The following is a 21,134-nucleotide window of genomic DNA, read 5'->3' as shown; positions in this document are numbered from 1 at the left end:
AAAATCATCCAGCCAACAGGACGCAGCAACACCTTTAATCATCACGATTTGAACCAATTAGCAACAAATAACTTAACTTATCAGTTTCCTTTTGAATCTTCGGCATAATACGACTGCAATGCATTTTTTCTGGGTATAGTCCCACATGATTTGTATGAACAATTAATATATATATTTTTTTAATACGCAATCATGCTTCTGTTACTTTCTAAAACAAAAGTTTTTTTTACCTTCATGTATTCTTTATGCAGCACTTCATATATAACTTCATATGTTTCCGGAATTATTGTACATAAGGATTGTGCAGATATGGCAGTGGTAAATTTCAAATCTTGGTAGTTTCGTCTAGTCGCTAAATATCTTAGGGTTGCAGTTAATCGTTCGTGTACACTTATTGCCGGTCTCATAATTGTATTTTGATGTATCAATGGAGAACAATCTTCAACAGTACCGAATAAGTATCTTCGTCCATCCTAAGATAATTACGCCAATCATCCGGTTCTATTGTCAGTTCTGCCAATAGGTTAATATGAGAAAACGTTTGCCGTTGCAGAAGCCAATTTTTACACCACACGCAGCGGGTTTTATTTTTTTTATTCTTCATTTTGAGCACATTAGCTCACGCCACTGCTGCTAACGCTAAGTCAACCACTTCCTTGGACATCGTTCAGACACTAAGCAAAACTGCGGATTTTGTACGTTTTTGGATGTGCAAAATCAACACGGGCATAAACGTCCATCTGTATAGAAGAGACTTTTGATGTGGGCCACAATCCAGAATGAATTGTCGAACTTGTCGGGTATTTAGGGCATCTCAGTATGCGTCCGTCGTTATTTCCACATCAGGCTGGCAGGTAGCATCTAAAGAATTACCTTATACCTAGCTATCCTCTTATGTTATTTACTTGTTTTCTTCTGCACTTTTTTGATTATATTTTAAATCTCGCTAGACTCTTGCATGACTTTCTTTCCTTCGTATTGAGTTCTATTTGTGTTCAAAAATGTAAAATTTAAACCAATACAGAGCTTAAATTTCAAAGAAAACTTATTAAAACCAAAACATTCCAGTTATTTACAGAGTGGGCGTCGGATTGTATAAACCAAAGGGGGTCTTAATGTATCCGACCGAAGTGAAAATAGCACGTGCCTTAAACCGGCTCTCGTGTCTACAGATTAACGATGTTGGCATAAAGAAATAGAAAGTTTAAACTTTTTATTTATCTTTTTTTTAAATTAAGTAATTTAATATCGACCAAAAACAAACATTTCACAATTAATTCGATGAATTCCATTCCTAATTTACGTACGCGTTATTTAAATTCCAATATCGTTATCGCGTACAAAAACCGGAAGGAGATAGCGTATTGTTTTACAATTACACAACATATTCAGTTTTGTCACGTGTTTTTTTTATGAGTAAATAAAGGATTTTTTTAGCATATTTATATAAAACATACTTTTTATAAACCAGGAAAGCCTTCGCTAAGAATTTAATCCGTTTAAATTAAATGGATTAAATAATTTAAACGTCCGCTTTTTGGAGCATAATTTTGTAAAACGTTTCAACGAACACTGACCTTCTTGACTTATAATATACATTCTAGAACAAGGTCTGATAATAATAGTAGATACATAATTGTGTATATTTCAAATAATTATTAATTTATTTTAAAGTTTGTGATGATGTATGTTAACAGCAAGCTTATTAACTAAATTGAATGCAAAATAATCCACTTTTCCAAATAAAAGAATCACATAGGCTCATTTTCATAATTTCAATGGCCACATTACGAAGAGAAATAGCTTTAAAAATAAGATAACTCGTGGTTAAGCTATATTCTGAAGGTAAATCCTTTAGAGATATTGGTAAAACTATTAGATCTCATTCCACGATAGAAAAGAAAGAACAACCATTATATCTACAATACAATAAATAGAAGACTGCGCTTGGAGTTTGCGAAAGCTCATCTAAATAAGCCCCAAAGCTTTTGGGAAAGTGTAATGTTTACTGGTGAGACTAAAATTAATGTATGGGGTCCAGACGGAAGGCAAATAGTTTGGAGGAAACTAAATTGTGAGCTCAAAAACAAGAATTTGTTGGGAACAGTTAAACATGGGGGTGGTTCAGTAATGCTGTGGGGATCAATGGCAGCCAGCAGCGTTGGAAGTATGGAGCTTATTGAGGGAAATATGACAAAATTTTCTTATTTGGATGTTTTAAAACGTAATTTCTGTCAAAGCTCTCAAAACTCAACCTTCCTACTGTGCTCTGGCTCCAACAAGATTATGATCCTAAACATACATCATACATAGTGAAGGAATGATCATTATACAATACTTTAAAATAACTAAAATCACCACCACAGTCTTCGGATATAAATCCTATTGAATATTTATGGGGAGAAGTTAAATGAAATTTGTATACCGAACTAAACTTACTCAGTTTTGCTTAACTGTATACTCAATTTTGTGAGCAACTGTATGAAAGCCTTTTCAAACAAACTCAATAACACAAAAATAAACTTATTAATTTTTTTTGACAGTTCTTCATAAACTTTGATGCAGGGACCTGTAAAAGATATTAGCGCCATCTATGTAAAGTATTATAAGTAAGAGATTTAAATCAAATTGCAAAAAATTAAAAAAAAATGTGTCGTTTATAATTATTTAAAAAGTGGTTCATGTACAAATTGTAAATTACAATCAATCATAATTTTAAAGTGGTTCAAAAAGCGTCAACACGTCGTTTTCTCTAATTAACAAGCGATTTCATTAACAACTTAATTGCTTATCGTTTTTGATTAAAAACGATCAATATTGAACGTGCACAAAAAAAATAATCACGTAAAATAAATAAAAATACAGAAAAAACATATGAATAGAAGCCAGATACGTCTTCCAAACACGAACACGCTTTATAACAACACACGTAACGAAAGAGAAAAATAAAATAAATTGACAATGTACATCCTGTGCATCCACAGAATGAATGAATGAATGAAAAGAAGAGGTTCAACTCATTATAATATACGAGAAACTATTAAAATTTAAATCTATTGATGAAATGATATTTGAAAATTAATAAATCGATCACGATTATTTCGAAGTTTTTTTTTTGCCAGAACAGAAACGGTAACGTCCCCCTACTTACCAACTAACAGTCTTTTTACCGTTGTTTGACTAAAAAAATGACCGAAAACGGTAACGTTTGCTCCTCTCACATGTCGCCTCCGACACATAGAAGACACGCACAGCGATTTTAACATTTATACGAAAAGAATTCCCGCATTATTTTCACGTTTTCCTCCACATAGTCTACACGCCGTCACTTTCTTGACAGTTCTGAGCGATCTAATGTCAAAAAAAACCTCATCGCTGTCATTTATCAATTAATGTAATGAAGTGGGAAAGCTCTACGTTTTGAGGAGGGGGAAATCGATAAAATCAATTTATTTATTAATTTAATCATTTTAATTTAATATAAATAATAATTTAAAATAAGATTTTCGATAAATACATAAAAATTGGAAATTATCTTAAGAATTATTTATATTTAAAAATAAAAAGTGGGGATTATATTCTGTGTATCGAGGCTATCATTTTTTAATGGCGCATTCTGACACTTATTAATTCTAACCTAACTTTTAAGAATTTTGGAATAATTTTATTCATTTTAATTCATATTATCAATTTTAATTTGATTTATTGATTGTGGATTAAATATTGATGGTTTGAATTGAAAATATAGCAAAAATATATTTTGGTTCATTCGTTTTTGTAAATTTTTCTGCTAGTTTAGTTCAATACTATCCAGTAACTCTCATAAGCTCAAAAAAAACATAAATTTAGCATAAATAATAGAAAGCATATCATTATTTTGCTCAAACAAAGAAAAACAACATTTTCTGATTAAAGTAAGGTTAATTTGTGTTGCGACAACCAAACAAAGACTTGAAAAAGAATTTAAGGAGCATTATTAAACATGGGGCAGATCATATTACGGTTTGAGGTTGCATGGGGAGCAATAGAACAGTGAATTTACGTTTTATTGAAGATAGAATGATGCCCAAGAACTATTTAAAAATTTCGCAACGGATGGACACTGCAAAACAGTACACTGTAACTGGATGGACTGGAAGTTCCATGTTTAGCTTACAAATCCTTCTTTGGTGTCTACAGAGTAGAAGACCGAGATCAAATATAGTGTGTAAATATAAATTATGATGGGCTAAAAAACTATCATGGTCATTTGCACAAGAAAATATCGTGAGCAGAAGCAAAATATCATAAATATTGAACTGAATATCATGGACTGAGACTAACTATTGCATGCAGATGTAAAATGTTATGGGCCAAAACAATATCATGGTCATTAGTACAACAAGACATCGTGAGCAGAAAGAAAACATCAAAGTTAAGAGTAACATATTACAAAAAGAGACTGTCTAGATGCAAAATGTCATAGATAAGGATAATGTATCAAAGGCAGAGATGATATTTTTTCTGCAGATCTACAATATGATGGGATAAAATACTATTATGATTATTTAGAAAGTAAAGTTAATTTGCGTTGCGGCAACCAAATAAAGATTTGAAGAAAAAATCATGGTGTACTATTAAGCATAGATCAGGTTTGGTCATGGTTTGGGTTTGTATGGGGAACAATAGAACAGGGGATTTTTATTTAATTGAAGGCAGAATGACACCTAATAACTATTTAAAAATTTTGCAAGATTATTTATGTTACAACAAGATATGATCCGAAACAAACCGCGGAAACTAAGCAAGAATGGCTGCTATAAAGAGTTCCTAAAGTACTACCACACTGTAACCGGATGTTGACTGGAAGTTCCATATTTAGTTTTCAAATCGTTTTGCCTCTACAGAGTATCATAGGCAGAAGCAAATATACAACCGAAGAAACGAAATATTAATAGCAAAAGTAATAATATAGTCATTTTAAAGCAGAACATTATGTGCAGAAGCAAAATGCCACAGATAGGAATAATATATCAAAGGCAGAGATCAGATATTGTGTGCAAATATAAATTATGATGGGCTAAAAAACTATCGTGGTTATTTGCACAACAAAATATCGTGAGCAGAAGCAAAATATCATAGATATTGAACTGAATAACATGGATTGAGACGAACTATTGTATGCAGATGTAAAATGTTATGGGCCAAAACAATATCATGGTCATTTGTACAACAAGACATGGTGAGCAGAAACAAAACATCAAAGTTAAGAGTAATATATCACAGGAAGAGTCTGGGTATTATGTGCAGATGCAAAATGTCATAGATAGAGATAATATATCAAAGGCAGAGATGAGATTTTTTCTGCAGATCTATAATATGATGGGATAAAATACTATTATGTATAATACCACACTGTAACTGGATGTTGACTGGAAGTTCCATATTTAGTTTTCTAATCGTTTTGTGTCTACAGTGTATCATAGTCAGAAGCAAATACTCAGCCGAAGATGCGAAATATTAATATCATGGATTGAGACAAACTATTATATGCAGATGTAAAATGTTATGGGCCAAAACAATATCATGGTCATTTGTACAACAAGACATCGTGAGCAGAAACAAAACATTAAAGTTAAGAGTAATATATCACAGGAAGAAACTGGCTATTATGTGCAGATGCAAAATGTCATAGATAGGGATAATATATCAAAGGCAGAGATGAGATTTTTTCTGCAGATCTATAATATGATGGAATAAAATACTATTATGTATAATACCACACTGTAACTGGATGTTGATTGGAAGTTCCATATTTAGTTTTCTAATCGTTTTGTGTTTACAGTGTATCATAGTCAGAAGCAAATACTCAGCCGAAGATGCGAAATATTAATAGCAAAAGTAATATTATGGTCATTTTAAAGCAGAATATTATGTGCAGTAGCAAAATATAGTAGATATTGAACTGAATATCATGGAGAATAAGTACCTTTTGCGGGCAGATGTAAAATGTTATAGGCCAAAACAGTCATTTGCACATCGTGAGCAGAAAAAAACATCAATATTAGGATCAATATATTACAGGAAGAGACTGGCTATTATGTGCAGATGCAAAATGTCATAGATAGGGACAATATATCAAAAGCAGATCTAAAATACTGTTATGGTTATTTGGCCAGTAAAACATCGTGATTAGAGATTTTAATCCATGAAACTAATTTCGAAAAGCTTCCTGTTTCCTTGAGCACTCAGTCCAGCGATGCTTATCTCCACAGTAAGGATGAAAAAGTTTTAGTGTCATTTCATTTTTGTTAATGAATTTTAGGGTAATAAACTACTTTTAATTGAAGCTTAAACATTCCCACATACAGGGTGATTCAAAAAACCGCTGACAGACTTCTAGGGCAGGTAATACATCAAAAATTAAGATGAAAAGTCTTAATATAAATGCCTCCTTAACGAGATATAGCGGTTCAAAGTTTCTTTAAAATTAAACATTATCTGCAATAAAATTGTATTTTCGTGTAAAGTGATCAATTATCTATCAATTGGTCTCTTACAAAACTTTGATTAAAGCAACAGATTTTGATTGAATTAACAAATTTTCTATAAACGTGTTTTCCTTAAAAACTATTATCTTTCATCAAAGTTTTGTAAGAGACCAATTGATAGATAATTGATCACTTTACACGCGTAGAGAGCAATGGCGACAATATTTTTAAAAAAGTGCTTTTTATAGCAGATAATGTTTAATTTTAAAGAAACTTTGATCCGCTATATCTCGCCAACAAGGCATTTGCGACCCCATGTATATTAAAACTATTCATCTTAATTTTTCGTGTAGTATCTACTCTAAAAGTCTGTCAGCGGTTTTTTGAATCATCCTGTATAAATAAAAATATCTAAATAAAATTTGTTTTTATATGTTGTGATTTTAACACAAAAGAATGCTACTGAAATAACAGAAATTATACTAAATGTTAGATAATATAATTATTATAGTTTGAATAATAAAAATATTTTAAATATCCCGCTAAATTAATATATTAAATATGGCGTCCTGTATTACATGAGTAGTGGGGGATTATACAGTTGTCACTCGATTCTCTATGGACGAAAACGAGTTGCCAACCTGAAAAAAATTAATCACTTACATGTGGCATGTCTGTTTGGCTGATGCAATAACTGATTAAGGATTTCCCTTTATTCCAAATAAATTTCATCATTAATAGTAAATTTACAAAAACGTTTGTGTAAATAACACGCCGAACAGTTCATATTGATACAAGAATGGCAGAAGACGATGCTGTAAGTACCTTTAAAACGTCAACAGAAATTTATAGGTTATGTAAAAACATGTTCTCACTTCCCTTCACTTCATTTTAATTTTTTTAAAATTATTTTAATTAATTAATCACAAAAATTTCGTGTTATCTCAACATAATTTTTTTGTTATAAATCAGATTTTTGACCCAACCTTAAAAAAGAAGAAGAAAAAAAAGAAGACCTTTGACATAGATGCAGCTTTAGCAGATGCCGATGGGGCTGAAACCACAACCACCGCACAACAAGTTGAAGGTGAAGCTGATAAAAAGGAGGAGGATGATGACGGTAATATGGACCTGGATCTGGATTTTACAAAGAAAAAGAAACGAAGGAAGAAGCCTTTTAACATGGAGGAACTTGAGGGGGCTTTACAAGATAATAAAGAGGAAGGTGTAGATCCTGGAAATAAAGACGATCAGGGTATGGACGATGACCTAGATTTGGAAATGGATTTTAGCAAAACGAAAAAGAAAAAGAAAACTAAAAAGAAGGATTTTAATGAGTTGATCGCTGAAACAGAGGAAACTCAAGAAGATAAAGAGAATGGTATTTATTTTAATTGTTAATTTTTTAGTTATATAATTTAATTTAAATTTAAATACTTATAATTTTTATTTTAATTAACATGCTGCGATTTAGTTGAAAATTTACCAGAAACAGGTAAGATTTATGTTGGAATTTTCGCAGATTTATCTCCTTAACTACTTTCATAATAATAATTTTATCCTAATACAGTAATATAATTATAAATACAATAATGCATATAAACACATACAGTGTGTAAATTAATTATCATACTTGAGGTTATTATTACAAGTATGCAACCAATATCACAGTATTGGTATTGCAAAACGCGATTTGTAATTAATTAACACAGTGTACAAGTTATGTTCAATTGGGACCAGAGACTAAAGAAAACAATAATTTTGAAGAAAAATGTTTAATAAACTGTTAGATAATACATACAACAAAGTATATCATTATGTACATATTGCAAAAAAGTAAAGGGAAGTTATTTTGACATAGAAAGCTTCATAAAATTAATAATCTCGTCTGACGAATTAAATTTTTTCTTCTCACGCAAATTTCTTCATAGCACGCTAATAAATGTTTTATTCCTCGTTTTGTATTAAAACACATCTCGCTGGAGTCTATTTTTTCTAAAATTTGCAATCCTTTTTCAATTGAAGTCAAGTTTGCAACTTTCATTTGATCTTCTGATTGAACCAGGTCTAAAGAATTAGATTGTTCAATATCTTCCTCTTCTTCTTGCTCACGCATTTCTACAAGCTCATCAATTGTCAGCTCCTGATTGTGTAAATCCAACAGTTCTTGAACGTCATCACCATCCCCCTCTAAATTTAATTGTCTGGCAAGATTGATCACTTGTTCAATCACATTATCAATTTGATTAAGATCTGGCGTTGATTATTCCTGGATTTCCTGACATCACATTGCAAGTATGCAACCAATATCACAGTATTGGTACAATTTGCGATAATTACTTAACACAGTGTACAAGTTATGTTCAACTGGGACCAGAGACTAAAGAAAACAATAATTTTGAAGAAAAATGTTTAATAAACTGTTAGATAATACATACAACAAAGTATATTATTATGTACTTATTACAAAAAAGTAAAGGGAAGTTATTTTGACATAAAAAGCTTCATAAAATTAATAATCTCGTCTGACGAGTTAAATTTTTTTCTTCTCACGCAAAATTTCCTCCTAAAATGCTAATAAATGTTTTATTCCTCGTTTTGTAGTAGAACGCATCTCATTGAAGTCTATTTTTTCTAAAATTTGTAATCCTTTTTCAATTGAAGTCAAGTTTGCAACGTCCTTCAATGTCTTGTTCTTCATCTTGCTCACGCATTTCTACCAGCTCATCAATTGTCAGCTCCTGATTGTGTGAATCCAACAGTTCTTGAACGTGATCACCATCCCATTGTCTGGCAAGATCGATCACTTATTCAATCACATTATCAATTTGATCAGGATCTGGCGTTGATTCTTCCTGGGGTTCAGTGGTGAAAAAAAATGGAAACATTTTTTTCCAGACGCTATTTAAATTTTTTTTTGTGAAATCTCATTCCAAGATTGTCCAATATTTCTCATGGCATCTAAAACATTAAATTGCTTCCAAAAGTCTTTAACAGAAAGAAACAATCGTCTCGTGTAGTAAGCTTTAAATGTTTTAATGACTCCCTGGTCCATCAGATGAAGCAAGCAGGTGGCAAAAATACAGCTTTCACACGTGGGTCGAAATTAATTAGAGTTGCAGGAGGATGACCTGGTGCGTTATCGATTAATAACATCATTTTAAATGGGATTTCTTTTAATTGGCAATAACGTTCGACGTCAGGTATGAAGTGACAAACCAGTTTTAGATTTATTTTTTAAAGCTCTTGGATTTTGTGAGCGATAAACTTAAAGAGGTTTTAATTTATAGTCACCAGCTGCATTCGCGCCAACCACCACTGTCAATCGATCTTTAGCAGCTTAAAAACCTGGCAAAGTTTTCTCTACACATTTTTTTCCAGAATAGACCAGTTTCATCTACCTAGTTTCAAACATCTTCTTCTATCATTGCCTTGAGTATCTGTGGATAAAGAGACTGCCTTTATCAGCGCTTGTCGCCTCTTCACTTTCTGCGATGCTATGCCAATTACAACGACTTTTGAAACGGCTAGTATTAAAACATTATGACCCTGGATCTAGTTAAAGGGCATGGTAACCCGACCAATTGCAGTCACCTTCCTATTTTCAGAGTCATAATGTTGTGCTGATAGCCAGATTAAGGGTCAGAATGTTTTAAATATTGCTGCAATTATTTTGCATACATATTTTTATTCTTTTGCAAAGAATAGCAGTTATTTAATTTATTTAATATACATTAAAGAAAACACATGACACGTTCTGACATGTTTTGTTGTTGATTTTTAAATGGTATAAAAAATCCATTGGCTGAGCATTTTCTCCAAATGCCAACTGGGCCATTAAATACCTTGATTCTATGCTGTCATTTGGAGCGTTTAAAGACTTAGCTCGAAAATAATATGAAACAGCTGCCTGGTGCTTACAAAATGATCCTAACCTACCAACTGGACAACTGCAAAATTCACCCAAAATGGAATTTATATCATACAATAGATTCCAGAATGGAAAAGAAAGCATTGGGCAGTTGTTGGATATTATCTTTTTTTTAAATATTTGATTTTTTCCAGATATCTTTTTAAAAGCATTTTGCGTCTCTTTGGTGAATGAAATTTCGCAGATAATATTCTCTCAGCTGTGCAATAGAGATGTACTAGTGAGACTGCACTATATGCCTTATTTCTTGAGATTCTATATCCTTAAATAATCTGACATTAATTTCGCTAAAATTATTTGTTTGATACCCATGAGTTGTTGAATTTCTGTAAGCTAAACACTAATCTTCTTTTCTATTCTATTAGTAATCTGTCAAATACTGTTTCCACGCAGGCAAAGAGTCGGCAGCTAGAAATACTGAATGAAATGCATTGTTTGAATTTCTGTGGAAGCGACTAAAATGTTTTGAAACTGTTTAATGTGTTTTTGTTCCACAACCACCGCCATACAGACTGAGATACCTATAGACTGGAACCGACAAAGTAGAGTTTTTGAAGAAGGCCATACAGCTTTTAGTGCACTTCTTTTAGCATCTGCCTTCTAAAATGTTCTGCCTAATAAATAACTTAGGAAAACCTTGATTACAAAACGCGTTTGGCACCGTGTCTTTCAGAAGCTGAAATCCAGCTTGCTAAACGTTTACTGATTGACCGGCAGTTATTATCACTGCCAAAGGCACCGTTTCAATTTGGCAAGGTGTCAGAACAAAAGTTAAGCAATTATTTAAGGCATCGCAAGATTAAGTGTTATCTACGAATACAATATCTTTGGAAAAAGGCAAACTTATGTGCTCTCTGCATCAGATTAGTTACAACTACAAGAGCGAATGGCCTTTCTGAATACTCTACAACTATTTCTTCTGATTAGCATGCTTCTTGCTTTTCAGCAATTATCTAAAAAAAAATGCACAACTTATTTTCCAATTTACCTGTAAAACTGCATCTCCAAAACGTGAACCTAAGTTTTTAGTTACCCAATTTTCATACCAAAACTGCACTGACCGATACTTGGGTTAAGTTGGGCTTTAGCAAGGTTCACATTTTGTGGTCCATATTCTAAGTCTAATTTCGATTCATGGTAATTGATCGCTTCCTTTATTCCAAAATCACATTCAAAGTATTCCTCAAATTGTTTTCTGAGATGGATGTAAATACGAAAGTGTTTCGGCGGAATTTAGGTTATGGTTGTGTTTATCATTAATAAATATTACAACTGGCATTCCGTCTTAAAAATAGAAATGGAAACATTTTTGCACCTTACTATATGAATAACACAATCGCAATATCTAAGAACTAAATAAGTTTAAAATAAAAAAGAAAAACCAAAATAAATGGTCAAACTACTCCAATATATTTTCCTTTATTAATTAACTCTACCGGTTTCGGTACGTGACCATCATCAGGAGTCTTGTCAAGTTAAAGGTGCCTAAACCTTTTTAACGTGTTCTCGATTACGACGTAGATCTTTTAGGATAATCCTAAATTTGTTTTATATGTGCTTCGTTTTAATTAATTTGTTTTTTTGATATCATTTTGAATCATCTATCATGTGTATTGGCATACCGAACAATTTTGTTAATCTCTTTATTTGTTGAATGAACAATGTTTCAAGACGAGTTTCCCCACCTTTAACTTGACAAGACTCCTGATGATGGTCACGTACCGAAACCGGTAGAGTTAATTAATAAAGGAAAATATATTGGAGTAGTTTGACCATTTATTTTGGTTTTTCTTTTTTATTTTAACATTATCACCAATATGGATGACAACCCCTATACATATTAAATGAGTTTAGTTGTAACCTTTATATGAACCTTAATGCTTGCTTTACAGTTGCAATTTTTTGACTTCCTTATTTTATTTTGTGTTGCACTAACCCTTTTGTAACTTGTATGATGGCAGTAATATTCATAACTAAAATTAACGATGTTATCCTTAACAGTCTGAAGCAGAACATGTTTCATAAAACAAATCTTACATACAATCAAGGAAGGCCAAATTCAAACAATAATAATATGTAGGTACTTACAAGTTTACAAAATGAGTCGTATTGTTCTTGGACAATACGCACTCTTACTTCATTATCACACCATATTTTTAACATTGTTTCCATCTGAGCGATAATACCATGATATTTATGAATGATGAATTTTTTCTTTATCTTTTATAATTGTTTTGACTGTTAATTTCGATAGATTAAACTTCTTTGCCAATTCACAAATTTTAATTTTTACATCGAACTCTTTGATAATATTAAGTTTACATTCCAAAGATAATAATTTTCTTTTCTTTTTTGATGCAAATGAATCAGTATCTGTTCTACTTCGTTTGGACAACATTAAAGTCTATTCACAGCTAGCTCAGTATTGGTAAAGGTTTCCGCGCACAACAAACACGTGCGAATCTGTCGTAAATCCGACCACCATGTGTAACTCCGAATTTACGTAAAACGGGATAGCGTAAGTCGGGGAATTACCGCATATTTTTTTTTATTGCAGTAGATGAAAATTCTTCACAATGGTTATCATCCGATCGAGATTACACTTACGATGAACTTTTAAATCGCGTCTTCGACATAATGCGGGATAAAAACCCGGATATGGTCGCTGGAAAGAAACAAAAATTCGTAATGAGACCTCCACAAGTCGTTCGAATTGGAACGAAGAAAACATCATTCGCCAATTTTACCGAAATTTGTAAAACGCTTCATCGTCAACCTAAACATTTACTTGATTTTTTGCTTGCTGAATTGGGTACAAGCGGAAGTGTTGATGGTAATAGTCAGTTGATTATTAAAGGGAGGTTCCAACAGAAACAAATAGAAAATGTTTTGAGAAGGTATATTAAAGAATACGTTACTTGTCATACATGCCGATCGCCCGATACGATTCTTCAAAAAGATACTAGATTGTTTTTCTTACAATGTGAAACTTGTGGGTCAAGGTGTTCCGTAGCTAGCATTAAATCTGGTTTTCAGGTAATTAATTTATACATTTTAAATATTTTTATGATAAAAATGATTCTTTTTAGGCTGTTACATCGAAACGTGCCGCTATACGTGCCAAGACGGCTTAAAATCGCTTTGTTTTTCATCAATACACATCTTTATTATATGAAAGCACTTTTTGTTATTCTTAAAATCAAAAATAACCGGTAAGGTGCTCCGCAATACTTCTTTTTTGTTTTTAAATAATTTTGGTTTATTTCTTTGTATTATTAACCATATGGAATCAACTTATTTTTTTTTCTCTCTTCACTCAGATCGGAATGTGTGGCGTGATTGTGTAATTTTACCATTTATAATTGTGTATGTTTAGGTAAATATGTTTAATAAATAAATATACACATGTTGGGTGTTTGGATCATTTATTAACCTAATTTTATTAATTTTTTATTTTATTTTTTTTTCAAGTTGACTTTAGTAATTTAAATGTCAAAATTTTGAAAGATCTGATTAATGAGAATTAGAAATTCAAAGTAAAAAAAATGGGTGATGCTGAAAAAGGCAAGAAAATTTTTACAAGAGCTTGCGCTCAATGCCACACGACGGAATCTGGGGGAAAACACAAAGTTGGTCCAAATCTCCATGGTCTTATTGGAAGAAAATCTGGAACTGCTGCTGGGTTTTCTTACACGGAGGCGAATAAGAAAAAAGGAGTCGTTTGGAGCGCCGCTACCCTCGACGAATACTTGATAGATCCCAAGAAATTCATACCGGGTACAAAAATGATTTTCGCCGGGTTGAAGAAGCCAGAGGATCGAAAGGATTTGATCGCCTATTTGGAGCAGGCTACTAAATAAATTTTCTATGTGTCTATTTTTTCTATTTCTTTGGTTTTTAGTATGTGAAAATATTTTGATATGGAAAGGAAAATTTGTTTATTTAATTTTTTAAGAAGTTTTATTTTGTTCGTTTAGGTAGGTAGAAATAAAAAAGAATTAATGAAAATAATAAAGATTTTTCTTGGTTATTAAGTAATTTATTAACTTTTTTGTTATTGTTGACACTGGTTGAGTTTTTCTTTTTTTAGATGGTGGTTAAGAACGTTGCATTAAGGAAATTTAAATATTTTACACTAAAATGTAAAAACAATTTAATATATTAATAAATTAATTAAGTCATTGTTACTTATTCTTACTTCTTCATATTGAGATAAACATTTAATGAATTCTGTGGCTTTTTGACAGTTTGAGACATCTGCAACTAAAATAAAATCTTATTAAAATATATAATAAGTTAAGGAAAATTTATATTATATTGTAAGAAATTGATAAGATCCGATTATAATGTTTATATCAGCAATTTTATACAGGATGTTACAAAAATGTTGGGCTTGCTATACATAGACGGTTTCTACAACTAAAAATAAACAAAAAAGTTTATATAAACATGTCCTAAAATGGTTTGTTACTGAGTTACAGCGGTGAATTTACACAAATTTACTAGCTTTTCAGACCAATATTAAGTAGGCAGTCCGTGCTTTTTGTTTTCAGTCTAGTACAAAATGGCAGATTATTCTTTCAAAGAGATGTCCGACATGCATTTAATGTATGGTTTGACACATTGCAACAGAATAGAAGCAAGAAGACTTTACGCAGACCATGAAAAAACGTTCGAAAGGCTTCATATTAGATTAAGGCAAACAGGAACCTTCAAACCAGTAGTCCGAGATCGCGGCAGACCAAGAACTTTGGACTTGAAAGAACGTGTGTTGGATCGTGTTGTAGAAAATGCAGGTACTCGAAGAATTGCATTGGCGGAAGTTGGTCCCTGCAAAGATTACAGGGACTTAGTGAGAATGACTTCCCATCACGAGAAGCTTACTGTGTATGGTTGTTACAGAAATGCGCCACCGATCGTGTCTGCTCTTTAGTGAAGAAGCTGGCTTTAGAAGAGATGGTATCGTCAATTTTCATAATTTACACCAGTGGCAAGAAGAAACCCCTCATGCTATTATTCAGTCCAGACATCAAACGCAGTTTTCGTTAAATCTGTGGACAGGAAGTATCAACGACTTCTTGATTGGTCCTTTTGTACTTCCCCGACGACTTTCCTGGCAGAATTATCGTTATTTTTTACAAAACGACTTAGCTGTTCTGCTAAATGTTAGAGAACGCATGTGGTTCATGCATGACGGAGCGCTGGCTCACTTCGGTCTCACAGCACGCAAATTGTTAAATGCCGTATATCCTGGAAGATGGATTGGACATGGTGGACCTGTAGCGTGACCTGCACGATTTAAATCCTCTCGATTTTTACATATGGGGACATTTAAAATCTATGGTGTATTCTGCCCCAATTCAAAATATTGAGGATATTTAACGTAGAGTGGAATTTACCAGCAAATTCGAAATACACCAAGTATTTTTGAGCGTGTAAGGCAATCCATGGTACGACGAGCTCAGCAGTGTGTGGAGGTCATTTTGAACATTTGTATATACAGGGTGATTCATAAGTAATGGGCCAAATTGTAAATGTTCGTTCAGGAGGCCAAAATAATAATATTTTCATTAACAATAATGGGTCTTAGTCTGCTCCTTACTAAGATACAGGATGTTAAAGCGAAAAAAATAAAATAGATTTTTGTTAATAGATCAGCTACTTTTCTACATAATGACTCATAGTTGACTTATAGTTTTTGTAAGGGTAAACAATAATGTGTGAGAGGATTTGAGTTAACTCGTAGATGTCGCCACATGCGCCATATGAATTATGAAACGTCAATGAGCTTTTACGTTTAATGAATAGTTTAAAACATTTTATTGTTAAGTAAACTGATTCGTTCTTGTCCTAACATAAATCAAAATGCCGAGACATAATCACTTTTCAAACGAAGAAATGAGAGACATGTTATGCGTTTACGCACAAGAACGTTTTTCTGGGCAAGCAGCATCCAGAAAATATCGTGAAATGTACCCTTACAGAAGGCAGCCAAACCGGAAGATATTTCAAAATATTTATAATCGATTGGGTGAAACAGGTTCATTTCGTCCAAAATATCATACAGGACGTCCTAAGACTATCACTCCGCAGCAAGAAGATGAAATTTTGGTAAGAATTGCGCAACATTCTGAAATAAGCACTCGTCGATTGTCTGCAGCAACTGGAATAAGCCAACCATCCGTGACTAGAATTTTACACAAGGAAAATTTATATCCCTATCATTTTATACCTGTGCAAAATTTACTTCCAACAGATTATCGAATCAGAGTTCAATTTTGTCAGTGGCTAAAAGGAAAATTGAATAATAATCCAACATTCCTAAATAACATTCTTTTCACGGATGAAGCAACCTTTACCAGACGCGGAATTTTTAATTGGCGAAATAGTCATGCCTGGGAAACCGAAAACCCTCGTTTAAAAAAAGATAGACATTTCCAGTACGAGTTTAAAATAAATGTGTGGTGCGGTGTAATAGGCAATACATTACTGGGCCCAGTTAAATTACCTCCTAATTTAAATGGAGAGTCATATTTAATTTTTTTAAATAATGACTTAGTCGACCTCTTGGGAGATCTTCCATTACAACTAAGAAGAAATATGTGGTTCATGCAAGACGGTGCTCCTCCACATTTTTCACGTGCTGTGCGCGAACATCTGAATGAAACATTCCCTCACCATTGGATTGGACGTGGTAGTGAATTTCAGTGGCCGCCTCGCAGTCCCGATTTTAATCCACTTGATTTTTATGTGTGGAGTTACATGAAATCAATGGTCTATGCTGAACCTACTATAAATACACGAGACGAGTTATGGAATAGAATTCAAGATGCAGCCAATTCAATACGAAATAATCCTGCTACATTTTTTAAAGTCAGACAATCCTTAACCAAACGGTTAAATGCGTGTGGTGGTCATGTTGAAAACCTTTTGCAGTAGCTCATAATTAAGCTTAAATTTAATTTAACTTCGCACAACATTAACATGTAGGTTTTGATAACAGTTGTCGTAAGTGGTCTTAGTTCAAGTCTGTTCTAATGTTGTATTTCGTTTTATTAACTGGCGTACAATAAATTGTTTTATTACGTAATTTTTTTATGGTTTCAGTTTAATATTGTTATCAATTATCAATTACGGTTAGGTAAATGTCAACATTCCATGCCATGCTTGTGTCTTAACAGATTAATGCTACGTCGACCACCGTGAAATGTAGTGTAGTGAATTAGTAAAATTCAAATATCTCGAAAATCGTTAATATTTTCAAGATCAAAGAAGTATAGCTTTTTTCTACAGAAATGATGGGGCTATCCAAATTAAACAAGTATGTTGTAAAATAATGAGCGATAAAAAATTTGTAGCTGATTTCATCTAATTCATATGGCGCATGTGGCGACATCTACGAGTTAACTCAAATCCTCTCACACATTATTGTTTACCCTTACAAAAACTATAAGTCAACTATGAGTCATTATGTAGAAAAGTAGCTGACCTATTAACAAAAATCTATTTTATTTTTTTCGCTTTAACATCCTGTATCTCAGTAAGGAGCAGACTAAGACCCATTATTGTTAATGAAAATATTATTATTTTGGCCTCCTGAACGTACATTTACAATTTGGCCCATTACTTATGAATCACCCTGTATAACATACTGTATATGTATATGCATTAGGATTTAAGTGTTCGCTGTCGAGAAATTTGAGATTTTTGTGATACATTATAACTTTAATCTGTGCAAGTTCAAAAAGTTATCTGATCCTACATGAAAAGGCAGGAATAAAATATTGCGTTTATTATTAGTAGTTGTTTTAAAATGTTTTTTTTAGGTAGAAGCAATTCCGGAAGTCACCATTTCTTCGAAAATATCACAGAGTTCGTTTGTTCCCATGAAAAGAACAACTTTTCGCCTAAGATGTCTGACCCCGTTTATGGCCACCTTACTATTCATAGGACGATAAGCTGATTGTTAGGTTTTGCCTAGCACGCACTGCTTCTACACTGTTCGTATTGTGTCATGAAATCCAACCTTAAGAAGATGTCGATCGAGATTGACTCCAAGACGGCCTGAATATATGTAACACAACAATGGATGTGAAGAATGGCCGTCTTCATATCATTCCTGGTGCGCTACTAAGGTTTCAAATCAGGATTTTCTTTTCAAAAATTCGTTTTTATGTTACCTAAAATATAGACAATTATGCGATTATGGCGGCTGATCCTATTATTATTATTATTGCCGCCGGGCTGAAGGAACCACCCCTCTCGTCACCGCGACCTATAAGATTTATTGTAACTTTAGCCCTCCAAAAGTTTAGGGTAAATGTAGTGAACCTTAGTATTGCTCGAAGAACTTGTTCCTTTATGTTGGTAGATGTCAAAAGAGCTTTATCGAAAATTTTGTGTCTTAGGTGACCTCTGGCAACCCACTTACACAGTATATGTTCAGCCGTTTGTGACGTGTCGTTGCAAAGTCGACAAGTTTGATCCTCAGCTTGTCCAATGTGGAAGAGGTGGTATTTTATGGACGGTGAGGAAACCTGACAGCCTTTTCAGCGTAAAGCTACCTTCGAGGCCTCCCAACTGTTGATTACTTGTTTTAGGTGGCTTATTTGTAATCAACAACTGAGTTGTGGTCCAATGAAAGGCGTTTTCGCTGTCTCTTTGGCCAGCTTGTCCGCCTTCTCATTGCCTTCAATGTCTCTGTAACCTGGAATACACCAAAGAGTAACATCATTGTCCCTAGCGAGTTCTCTCAGTTTGCTGGTACACTTTCTGATCAGTGCGGAGTCACACGTGTAGGCCTGAATTGCCTTTAGGACGACCCGACTGTCTGTAAAAATGTTTATGGATGCACCTTTCTGTCCCTTTTGTAGGTTCAAAGCGGCGCAGAAGTTTATAGGAAGAAATTCTGCTTGATAAATGGTTATGTCCGAGCTGAGGGGCAATTTAATGCGGCTATTTGGTCCACTAATGCCCATGTCTTCTCCGGATCCTGAGCTGATCCTAAGTTACTATACTATTTTAGACTAGATTAGATTTCCTGATGATTACATTGGTAAAGTTTCCCATTGAAACAGAATTTAACCATTGCTTAAACAGAACTAATATTGAAAAGGTTGGTATTCTTACAAATTTTGCAGTTGATCTGGCTTGGACTAATACTGGGAGCTTTTTTAAGCCCGATAGAACTTTAAATTGAAAAAAAAATAACACAAAAAATCATTTAGCATCATTTAGAGAGTATGTGGTGTGAAATCTATACACAGTTCGACGGATGGCTTGCTCAGATGGACGATTATGTGCGCTATACAAATCACGAAGTCGTCTATAAGTTGTGCGAATTGATTACTGATTTTCAAAGTAAATCTGGATGGTTTGGTAGCGTTGTTCAAGCATCAATCTATTCATGATGATTTGCCAGAGTGTACTGATCATAACTATCAAAAAGTGAGCGCAGTATGACAATTCGTTTAACAGTTAACCCTTTCGTAAGTTCTATCTGGCTTAAAAAAACACCAAAGTTATATAACTTTATTAGACAAAATCACAATATCAAGATTGAAAAGATTTGAATAACAAAGGAAGGCATAAAGGACTACTAGTTAATAATATTACAAAATGTTATCAAAGTAGTTTCAAAGGAGCAGGAAAAAATCAATTTACGCATACTGTGACGGCTTAAATGTTAAGTGACGACTATGCGATGAGGAACCATCGCATAGTCATCACTTAACATTTAGGGATAAATCTATCAAATCCTGATAGTACCACAATTAAGTTCTAATATATTACTGGCATTGGTTAGACGTGTTAATAAAACTTATTGGATGTCTTTTACCTGAAGAACTGGTCCTACTGTAGACCAAATAGATAATACCTATGTAACATCTCCAGATAAACCTATACAGATCCTAATACTACCACATATCAAAGATTTCTTTTCAAATCAGATACTCTGTAGATGTTAACATCATATTATTAATTTCAACAATAAAATCAGCTAATATGGTAATTATAAAAAGATGGAATAAAGTTTTTGTAAAGATAACAAATTAAGTTTCAGAGCAAGAAACAATATTATTTACGTTTCGTAGCATCTTCATTGCATTTCATTGCGTATTTAGTAAATTCTTCTTGGACATCCCCAGGAATGTGTCCCTCCATCCACTCTTTGATTAATTCCTCATTTAAAATTCCCGATTCCGTCACCATTTTTAAATTGTGAAGTATGCATAAATAATAACTACACTAAAACGAAATTATTAAAAAGTATAAAATAAAACGTAAATTAATTTACTTTCAACGGTTCTTCTTCGTAATCGATCCCCAATTTTTTCTTGGCCATGTTAAAAACGCCAGTGGCGGAATTTGAAAATCTTTCAAACACGCTCGTCGTTATTTCTAAACATTCTTGTTCGTTATCCAAAAGATATTTTGGTTTCTCACATTTCGAATGGGCCTAATTAATTAATTCTTGTATATCATTAATTTTAAATGTAGTTAAAAACTTACACTTTTAAAAAGGATAAGGGATAAGATTATAATTTTTAACATGACTTTTCTGTTGAAAGATTCAAGATAAAATCAACGATGCTTATTTTGATGTTTTATTGCGTGTTTTTGCAAAATCAACGTAGTAATTTAGAAAATTATAGATTTGGGATCAAATTAATTTCTAATAGCGTGATGTAAACATAAAATTTCCTAAACTTTTCATCAAAGTATACTCGTTT

The 21,134-nt window shown here is 32.9% G+C and overlaps 4 protein-coding genes across 4 annotated transcripts in view; 2 read left to right on the top strand and 2 right to left on the bottom strand.

The window, feature by feature from the left end:
- LOC111426782 (small wing phospholipase C gamma 1) overlaps positions 1 to 3,356 on the bottom strand; it is a 36,653-nt gene extending 33,297 nt beyond the window's left edge. Inside the window, exon 1 of the mRNA XM_023061476.2 lies at positions 3,152 to 3,356. The gene's annotated coding sequence lies outside the window, so the exon portion shown is untranslated. The remainder of the gene's footprint in view (positions 1 to 3,151) is intronic.
- A 3,744-nt stretch (positions 3,357 to 7,100) lies between these two features.
- On the top strand, positions 7,101 to 13,619 carry LOC111426703 (eukaryotic translation initiation factor 2 subunit beta). Its single transcript, XM_023061373.2, has 4 exons — positions 7,101 to 7,287; positions 7,443 to 7,851; positions 12,959 to 13,437; positions 13,491 to 13,619. The coding sequence occupies exons 1-4, from the start codon at positions 7,270 to 7,272 to the stop codon at positions 13,533 to 13,535; spliced, it is 951 nt and encodes a 316-aa protein (XP_022917141.1). The 5' UTR covers positions 7,101 to 7,269; the 3' UTR covers positions 13,536 to 13,619.
- A 244-nt stretch (positions 13,620 to 13,863) lies between these two features.
- Positions 13,864 to 14,358, top strand: LOC111426722 (cytochrome c-2-like). Its single transcript, XM_023061385.2, has one exon. It carries the CDS (start codon positions 13,947 to 13,949, stop codon positions 14,259 to 14,261), a length of 315 nt encoding a protein of 104 aa, XP_022917153.1. The 5' UTR covers positions 13,864 to 13,946; the 3' UTR covers positions 14,262 to 14,358.
- A 69-nt stretch (positions 14,359 to 14,427) lies between these two features.
- Positions 14,428 to 20,996, bottom strand: LOC111426790 (uncharacterized). Its single transcript, XM_023061521.2, has 5 exons — positions 20,914 to 20,996; positions 20,699 to 20,860; positions 20,487 to 20,649; positions 14,600 to 14,664; positions 14,428 to 14,536 (listed from the first exon to the last, which is right to left on the bottom strand). The coding sequence occupies exons 1-5, from the start codon at positions 20,953 to 20,955 to the stop codon at positions 14,513 to 14,515; spliced, it is 456 nt and encodes a 151-aa protein (XP_022917289.2). The 5' UTR covers positions 20,956 to 20,996; the 3' UTR covers positions 14,428 to 14,512.
- Positions 20,997 to 21,134: the final 138 nt, after the last annotated feature.

This window comes from Onthophagus taurus, chromosome 1, assembly GCF_036711975.1.
Source record: "Onthophagus taurus isolate NC chromosome 1, IU_Otau_3.0, whole genome shotgun sequence".
Taxonomy (NCBI): Eukaryota; Metazoa; Arthropoda; class Insecta; order Coleoptera; family Scarabaeidae; genus Onthophagus; species Onthophagus taurus.
This window is presented reverse-complemented; position numbering and strand designations above follow the sequence as displayed.